General features: G+C 44.6%; 1 protein-coding gene across 2 annotated transcripts; it reads right to left on the bottom strand.

Annotated features, from left to right (window-relative positions):
- Nucleotides 1–1,258: 1,258 nt before the first annotated feature.
- On the bottom strand, nt 1,259–8,206 carry tbc1d20 (TBC1 domain family, member 20). 2 transcript variants are annotated; one of them, XM_036531379.1, is made up of 8 exons: nt 7,732–8,206; nt 6,063–6,248; nt 5,713–5,793; nt 4,412–4,598; nt 3,928–4,029; nt 3,343–3,484; nt 2,582–2,766; nt 1,259–1,544 (listed from the first exon to the last, which is right to left on the bottom strand). In XM_036531379.1, the coding sequence occupies exons 1-8, from the start codon at nt 7,793–7,795 to the stop codon at nt 1,274–1,276; spliced, it is 1,218 nt and encodes a 405-aa protein (XP_036387272.1). In that variant the 5' UTR covers nt 7,796–8,206; the 3' UTR covers nt 1,259–1,273. The 2 variants fall into 2 exon arrangements, with proteins under 2 accessions (XP_036387272.1, XP_036387273.1); XM_036531380.1 differs by having other exon boundaries at nt 5,713–5,788; nt 6,058–6,248.
- Nucleotides 8,207–9,264: the final 1,058 nt, after the last annotated feature.

The raw sequence follows: 9,264 nt of genomic DNA on the forward strand, positions 1-9,264 counted from the left end.
TTTTAAACTACTCATAATCCAACAGTTTTCTAACCAGGGGTTTTCCAATGTTATTATTTGCAATATACATCTCCCCCATCAGTATTATTTTTCCTCATTCTCATATCAACATTTTAGGATTTTAATTGGATATTTACTCCAACCAGCTTTAACTTTCCCTACAAAACACAGTGCCCTTTCACTGACTAGGGACCCTGGCCTTCTGAGAATATTGGCATTCTGCTTTACTGTAAATTGTTTTAGACCCAGGTTCCTTAGAGGGTTTATCTGAAGAGTGCTTTATACAATGAAGAAATAATTCTGAAAAAAAAAGACAGGATTTCAAAACATTCCTGTTGTGCAACTCTGGGTTTGCAGCCTGGTAATAAACCGTGAACACAGCAGACCAGAAGCTGGAAAAATGACACACTCTGAGTGGACACTTTCCCATACACTCCAAAGGAGAGATGTATGCCTGTATATGTATTTTTTTAAACACCAAAAACAACATTGTAATAACCTGTAATGCCGGTAGCACAGGGTGCAAGTCTACGTTATGACAATGTAAAAAATGGCGTTCATTGTTATGATAAAAATCAAACATGATAAACAATAATCATATTTGATTTGTTTGGAAAAAAAAAAATATATATATATATATGACATGGTAAATAATATTTATAACATGGTAAATATACAAAGCTGGGGTTTACCTTTCTGTTTTTGGTCTCAATACAGTATTTAAAACTTACAGTAGTTTTATTGTCACTGCTTCAATTGCTGTAAGGTCACAGCAGAACATGACTTAAGGCCACGACCTAAATTAGGTTTGGGGGGTAGTGTGGCTCGACTGTGACCGTGTCAGAGGGAAGCTCAGAACTCGGCCCTGCGGGCCAAATTTCTGCCAACATGACTGTGGAGAGAAACTGAAGTTGCCTAGCACCTGCCAGCACTGACACACTCCAACCCTCGACTCAGCAAGCAACGCTGGCAGCTCCCATCACCGGCCAAGAACACGCGGCGCAAAGCATTTCCCAGCCCTCAGTTAAAGCCACCTGCAACATAATGTAATCTCTGTGAGCGTGACATTTATTTCCAATATAATTTACCTTTATTTACACGTATAAATAACAAGAGAGTCCACAAAAGCCTTCTGGCTCCGTTCGTGTCCTTTGAAACAATGGACAGAATTGGAAGTCTTTGTAGAGATCGCCTCTAGCTGTCCGTTCGTTCAGCCCGTCAACCCCCACCCCCCCTCCTTCCCCACCCCGGCCCCCCCTCCTTTTCTCCGGGCTCAGGGGAAGAGCTGCAGGTCGAGTTTGGGCGCCCACTCCAGTGCGGTGTTGACCACGGCCAGTGCCGCCGCCCCCAGGGCCACGGTCAGTCCCATGACGGCCAGCCTGACGAAGCGCTTGGCGCGGGGCCGGGCCACCACCATGGCCTGGGCGTGGGACTGGCCCTGGGCCGCCAGCGCCGCCTGCTCCTTCCTCCGCCGCCGCAGCACCATGTCGGGCCGCTGCTGCGCCGACGCCAGCTCAAAGTCCTTAAAGGTGGACGCCGCCGTCCTGTGGGGAAACAGCAGCGGGGGAGATCCTCTCAGACACGATCTCTATATATACTGGTCCCTCAGTAGTGGATTGAACTCCCCACAGAGGTCAAGACAGTGCAATCACTGGTCATCTTCCCACACAGACTGCAGACCCACCTCTTCAGACTGCATCTTGTTTCCACCACAATCCCCACCCCCTAACACCTGCTACTTGTATTACTTATTTTATGTGTGGTATCACAATGTGTTTTGGATTCTGTGATCTAGTGATAGTGATGTATGATAGTACACTTGGCTTCCCTTGTCTAGTCAGGTTGCACAAGTTAACTTGTGGTAGGGCTTGAATGGTGTTATGCTCTCACTCACTGATCTGGGAGTGGTGTTAGTCTGGTCTTACACATTCAACTTGAATAGATACATTTCTGTTCTTTTGTACTGGAAGTCGCTCTGGATAATGGTGTCTGCTAAACAAATGTAATGTAATTATGGGAGCTCTCTTCTGTGTGCACTGGCATGGCTGTTGACAGTTTCATGGCTTAGCTGCAGCCCAATCACCTAAGGTCTAAACTGAGCACAAACAGACAGATCCAGTGTCATAAATATCCAAAACTATGCTGCTCTGCAGTTTCCATGGTAGCATGACAACACAAACATGACACCTTTGTTAATAGAGCTCACAAGTGCCATAGAGTTCTGAGCAAGGAACTGAGGTGCCCCTTTTACATTCAAGAAACAAACTGTTGCCATGGGACTGGGTGCTCAGTAATGGGTTAAGGTGCATTCTCACTCTTTAAGTGACTGAGAAGGCACCCCTCCGGGTTAATGGGAAACCAATGATGTTCTGTCAGGTCCACATGAAGCATGGCCTAGTAGAGTTGCATTTTGAGTTACAGATGTCTAGGCAGTGTTACTATTAGCACTTAACGGGAAAACTGTTTTTAAACTACACATAATCCAATAATTTTCTAACCAGGGCTTTTCCTAAATGTATTATCTGCAGCGTTCTGAGACCGAGCACGGGAGAGGGTGAATGACAGGGTGAAAAAGTCTTACTGCTGGCTGTACTGCTGAGCTGCCTCTCTGGCGAGCTCCGACGGGGGGAACTGGACGAAGAGGTCTCCGGCTCGGCTGATGAGGGTCTCGTAAGGGAGGTCCTGAGGGATCTGGGACAGGAGGTGGTGCACCGAGGCCATGTCGCACTCACACTCCAGCACCTCCTCCTCCCGGTACAGTACGATCTGAACACGGTACACGCGACGCCGTCAGGCTTCTGCCCGTTCACCACATTCAACAGTGTTCACAGCCAAGACGAGCATCACATTAATCTATGCTTTGTATAATACGTTTTTTTAAATGCACTCTATTGCAAACTGGGTGGATCACGTTCAAACGGAATTTCACAATTGTGTTAAATGTTCTGTGCTTCAAAAAGCTAAGGGTTAGATGGTACTGAGGAAGTAATATAGGCCTGTTCCTTAACAGTAAAGCAAACAACACATTAAGCGGGAATAGTACTGAAGCAAAAATTAAGACAGGGCACCAACCACACTTGGTGCTTTGTCTTAATAATACTAACATTAGTTAGTATTATTTTTATATTTGGTTCAGGAGCCAGTGCAGGGCATTGCAGTATAAGCTAATTTATTCTCCTAAACTAAACTGTGTTTTCAGACTCGTTTTCCTGACAGATGCCAGCTCAAAATGGAGTGGGAGTAACTGCAGAATCCAGAGATGACTTCGACAGGGGCAAAAAACAAATGTAATTGCAAATGACATCAGATTTTTCAGAGTCCGAGAAAAAAAAAAAAACTCACCACAGCTGCAAAGTAAATGGGCATCAGGGGGTGGCAGGCCAGGAAGAAATCATACAACCGCACCACATGCCGGAAATCTGACAGCACGTGGCCAAACCAGGTGATAAGCCAGCTCAGGGCGAAGATGGTGCCCACCTCTGCCCTACAGAGAGGGGGAATGAAGGGACATTGGTTTATTGTAACACACCAGCGATGAACATACTGCAAGTGCTCTCCTCAAGAGTACTGTGGCTTAAATCCACAACTGTTAGAGCTGATGTTTGTGTCTGGATGCACACAGCCTCTTTACTCAGCTGATATTCTGATCGGTGTAACTCACAGAGCTTACAATATACACACTGACCAGTTACTCTAGCTACACATGCACTAAGACAATTCATGCCGACTACCCTGAACAAGACACAACAGCACTGTCTCTCTTAAGACAGCCTGTAACCCACCAGGACTAGTTTTATGACCATGGCTCTATGTTACTGCCACGTTGAAAATCATTGTGCCTTCAGGTTTTACTTTACTATATTAAATCATGATTGTTTGACCAATCAGCGATACCTAGATGAGGAACACAGAATATTAAGTACTTACTGCTGCATGAAGTCATGCACGTCTGGGTTGACTCTCTCAATTATGGGCATCAGATAGTTTAAAATGTGTTTTGTGTTGTCCATGGTGGGGTCCATAAAATCCCTATGAAAAGGGAAGAAGACAGTGATGGAGTTCACTACTGCACACAAATGCTGACGTGACAAGAATGGCAGTACTTACATACATCAAAAGATAATTTCTGTTATATCTTCACTATTATGATTACAAAAGCCTGCCTAAGACGTGCTATCACACAGAAAAGTTCAGAATAGTAAGAACAGTAAATATCTTGACTAGAATGGTCAAAATAAGACATAAGTCATATCACTCCTATATAGAATATTGCAACACTATACACAGTGCATTCAATAATAAATTTATTTCATGGTTTTAGGAATTTTAGGTGAATTGGTACACAGGACGATGTTCCACTAGAGCTGTTCCACATTAATGTCTGCAGCTAAAAGGCACAGCGCAGGCCTACCTGAGATGATGTGTGGACAGCTTCTCCACCAGGGCGGTGGCCAGGCGCTCCCCCAGGACCAGGAGGAAGGTGACCACGATGTCATGGTAGCCCTGGTAGTAGTGCAGCTGGGGGTTCCGGTCCAACACGTGCAGGATGATGTCGATTAGCTCCTCCTGCAGGCCCTCCCGCTGCTCATCCGGCATCCCTGCACACAGCACACAGTGCCCAGTTCAGCTGGCGAACACAAAGATCTCTCCCTCTCTGACGCACACGCACACGCATACACACCTGAAGAGATCTTCCTCCCTGACACACACACACGAGCACACATACACAGACCTGAGCGCCAGCTTTATTCAGGGCTGTTATGCGCACATTCAGAAACATCCCTAGAAGGAAAGACACCTGGTGCAGGCAGCTATCATTCAACAATGTTTTCAGCAGGTTGGCCTGTCAAACCACAGGCAAGTATCTTCAAACCATGGACTGTTCATGGGTACATTTTAAACTATTGTATGATACAAGTATAGTAACTGACAGGCCAGTTAAGTACCTTACACAGACATACTTTGCTCACATAAATTAAATGCATAACTAAAGTACATAATAACAAATCTTATGTCAAGAAATGTAATTGCCAGTTTCCACAGTTTGGTCACAGTGGGTGCAGAAACATGTTTTAATCTTGTTTTAATCTTTTTGTGTAATTAAAGGGTGACACTCCTGTCTTCAGATCACCTGCTCTGGTTAACTGCTGCCCTAATGGGTTCAGCTTCCTTTTGCTAAACACCAAATAGTGTGTCTATTTAAAACACACACAACACACTGTTGCCTTAGACTTGACCAAAACAAATCTGCTTCCAAGGAACAAGAAACCTCCAAGGAACTGGTCTTGTCATATCTGTACTTGATCCCTAAAAAGTAGTGCTTTTTCTCCAGGCGCTCGTATTTGAAGTTTTTTTTTCCCCCTTAGTCTATGGAGAGACTGCCAAACAAAGCTTCACAGAGATGAATGATGCAGGCCCAGTTTGCCTTTATACTCATTTGGGAAAAAACCCAACCACCAGACATCTGGAGCAAAGTAACCCAGATAGTATGCTTGAGTAAACTGAGCCACACATTCTGAACTGTTGACACCTGCACTCCACGGAACATTCTCAAGTACAAAAGTGGGAAATACTAAATAAGGAGGATTAAACTTTCGCAGGAAAAACAATGGCTAAACACAGAGCTGAGAACTTGTGTATTCGCCTCTATTTTCAGAGAGACGCATGAGCTTCATAAAGACAGTGCGTTTGTGTGATAAAGAGAACACTCACCAGGTGGGAACCTCCTGAGGGACCGCCGCACGTCCAGAAGCACCTGATGGTAATCTTTATGGTTCTCCCTCAAATCTTCGCCTGATGCAGCCAGAAAATAAGCAAACTCAGCTGGAAGGCTCTCTTAATTAAGTTCATAGGCAAACAACTAGAGCATCCACCAACAGAAGAACAATTTAAGATAAGTTAATACTTTTCTTAAGCAGAGACTTAAAATCAGAATTATAACTATATTCAATGTAGGTGCTTCAAAAATAGAGACAGCCCTAACAATGGCATGAATTTGATGGCTTTTTTGTCTATAGCCAGGCTAGCTTCATCCTCCTTACCCTGCAGTACCAGTACCTCACCTGGTTTTTCGGGCAGGTTGTCAGTGTGCACGTTGAGCAGCTTGGGCCACACCTTGCAGCGGATCTCGTCGGTTAGCAGCCCCCCCTCGCTGATGGCCATCCTCCGCAGGGCCGCCACGTCCACAGGGGTCACACTCAGGGCTTGCGAGATCTCCGCCACCTTCCTCTTCCTCCTGGAGTCCCAATCTAGCCACATGACCACAAGATCAGCCCGTGCCCCGCGGCTCCCACGCGCATTTCTCCAGGAGAAACGCCAGCGGGTCTCTCAGGTCCAGATCAACAGCGCGGGGTCTTAAACCAGTGAGCCGGCCGGAAGCAGGGACAAGGTTACGACTGCTTATCTGAAATCCGCCCCTTCACCTTTTACCCTGACTCATGAAGCTGTTTCTCAATATTGTGCTATGCCACCTACTGGCAGACACTTGAAACATGAGGTGACACCAGTACTCAAAACACACAGACTTGGCAATCTGGACTCTGGCAATGCCTGAAGGGCAAGAGGAGAGTCCACAGATGGTCAGGGCTGAGATCTAATCGAAGCACTTAACATGATGTAGGGTCGTCATACAACTGGTCTTGACAAACTAAAAATGCATCTGTTGTTAAACTACACAACCAAATTGGAGCAGTAGAGGTATAATGAATTAAACTATCAACTACATGTTTGTTTAATTGACAGACCTAACAATACATCTCCTTTTGACTTCTTTGCGTAAAATGATCCCAAACGATTCAGAACTCTTTCAAAATCATTGAAATATTTCAAAATCATTACCACCAAAAAACTTCCTAATGTACTTGAACGACACTAAGACGAGCCCCTTCAGAATATCACCTTTGACCAAAATAAAACGGTACTGAGAAGCTTTCTTAAACGCCTTTGGGCAGGATGAATGCCTTTTCAGTATCACAAGCATCCCCTCGTGATATCACTGTCTGCTTCTTTGTACCTCACTAATTTTTAATTTTCATGCATGAGACGGATTTCACTTATGAGGGGAGATAAGGCTTCGCCGCCTTCTCTAAAAAGCTGTGTAGTGTGAGGATGTATAATTTACTGTTGTGCTCGCCGGCGCCACAACTGGGTCGATCAGCATATATTGTGCCCTGCAGTTTCAACATCAAAAAGAGCAGAAGCATCGCTGAGCATGGGCTAGCTAACTGGCTAGCAAAGTGATGCGACAGATTTACGCACTAGCAATCAAAACTAGTTAGCTAGCTCACCAGCTACATTGAGTAACTCTGTAGCATCAGCGCGTGTGAAACTGGTTGATCAATAAGAATTGTTTGAAGGCGTAGCTAGTCTTGCAATAACAAATTTGCATCCGTCCCTGGCTCGTACAGCGACTTTAATTTTAGCTATTTAGCTAGCCAGATAACTAGTTTGCTTTCTACGCATTGATTACAAACGAGCTACTTAGCTACTTGAAATCATTCGACCTATCTAGATAACTAGACTTAACTAGTAAAAATGACCAGAAACAATGGCAGCTAGCTAGCTGGCTATGGCGGGCTAGCTAACGTTTGCTGCCTCGTCACTACTAAAGGGCCACCTTGGATAGTTGCTAGCTAAATGAGTCGCGTTGTTTAGCTAGCTAATTAACGTTAGATGCTCTGATATATTGTCCCTAGCCGGCTGCATCCTCGATGAGGATCCTACCACCCCTACCCTGTTTGCCGATCCCATTCAGAGGAGAGGAGGCACCGACGCTTTTAGATTTTTTCAGGTACATCTTGTCGCTCCGTTCATTGTCGTAGGTCGTTTGATGCTTGTCGTATTCTTTCCCCTTCAGCTCGGTCAGTCATTTAGAAATTCTGGATTCGTGTACGGCTAAGAAAGACAACAGATGAGTCCAGCGGTTGTCTGGATTAGAGGGAGATTTCCTCGACCCTCCCTTTCTCTCCGTCAAGCAGGCCACATCTTAGCAGCCAACGCTGGCTAGCTGGCGAAACAGTCTCCACTGTGACAAATACTACAAACCTAGCTAGCTACGTCATCCAAAGCGTGCAGGTACCTTTCACTAGTAATTACACAGCTAAACAAATCAGACTCGCTTGCGATGGTACGATATGCTAATTATACACATTACTTCTAAATTTCAGTACGTTTAGTTTGGACATGTCTTCACCAGAGCTGCCTCCTCCTTGGCTGTTCCAGCTGATCTGGGTTGTTAAGATGTGCCGAAATGGCGACTGGGAGTTGTAGTTCTTCATGGCAAAAAAAAAAAAAAAAATTATACACGTCAGCTGTTTAGTTTTGCGTTACGTTACGGAATTGTCATAATACTTACAAAATGTTTCATACCATTTCGTAATGTTTCATAATGTTAGTGTTCTCTAGTGCAAGTAGCTCAGCTCTGTTTTAACCTCCACGTAGTCAGCTAAGTACAAAGCGAAGAGCTTTGGTTTATCAACTACCCCTTAATATAAGATTGTGTAAGAATGTACATCACAGACCAATGATTAAATTTTTCAGCACCAGCAGGGCCATACCTGTACACTGTGGTGTATAACCATTAACACAGGATATTCTGGTGGAGTGTAGATTTGACCCAGATCTGTAGTTCTATCATGCAAAATGAGCCCTGTCACATTGAAAGTCCTTTTCCACCAAAGCATCAACAAGAGTTTCACCTGTCAGGAGAGGGTCTGCTTTGGTACAGTGTGGTCCATCTTGTTTGCAGTTTCCTTTCAATGACCCTGAAAAACAGCTTTCTGGGAAGTGCTAATTCGGTGCAACAGTAAAAGTTCACTTCAACTTTTCTACTAGCAATTTCAACTTGTGTTATGATTTCATAACACAACGATCAGATGATCACTTTGAATGTGGCTGAGGAATGTGGCTCTAAAAATGGTTTCCCTCCTTCAAGTGAGGGCTCCCTCACTCCCTGCTTATTGCCAAAATGGTCACGAAGGTAGTTGCAATCCCCAAACACTGAACTATTCAGGACTTAAGTGGATGCTTTCTTAAAGTGAACCGAACTTGACTGCAACCAACTTGAAACCAGCCTCTGCTTGATGCTGAGCACTGGCGCACTCAGAAATTAACTGTCGCATCAGCCGACATTAACAATGTAAAGCCTGCGGCAAAAGCTGTAACTTGTGAATTTACCTCAGAGAAATTCAGCCTCCCAACAGATCAGCATTCAGGCTCTACTTGCGCCTCACAACACAATACCAGTTAAACTTTGCATTTATTCAC

The sequence above is a fragment of the Megalops cyprinoides genome, chromosome 6 (assembly GCF_013368585.1).
Source record: "Megalops cyprinoides isolate fMegCyp1 chromosome 6, fMegCyp1.pri, whole genome shotgun sequence".
NCBI classification, from domain to species: domain Eukaryota; kingdom Metazoa; phylum Chordata; class Actinopteri; order Elopiformes; family Megalopidae; genus Megalops; species Megalops cyprinoides.

Bases quoted from the DNA above. Each gene is read 5' to 3' on its own strand.
- tbc1d20 (XM_036531379.1), bottom strand. From the start codon at position 7,795: ATGTACCTGAAAAAATCTAAAAGCGTCGGTGCCTCCTCTCCTCTGAAT. The intron at 4,030-4,411 runs GTAGGCCTGCGC...CCCTTTTCATAG, and splicing joins CTGTCCACACATCATCTCAG to GGATTTTATGGACCCCACCA. The intron at 3,485-3,927 runs GTAAGTACTTAA...CCCTCTCTGTAG, and splicing joins GTGCATGACTTCATGCAGCA to GGCAGAGGTGGGCACCATCT.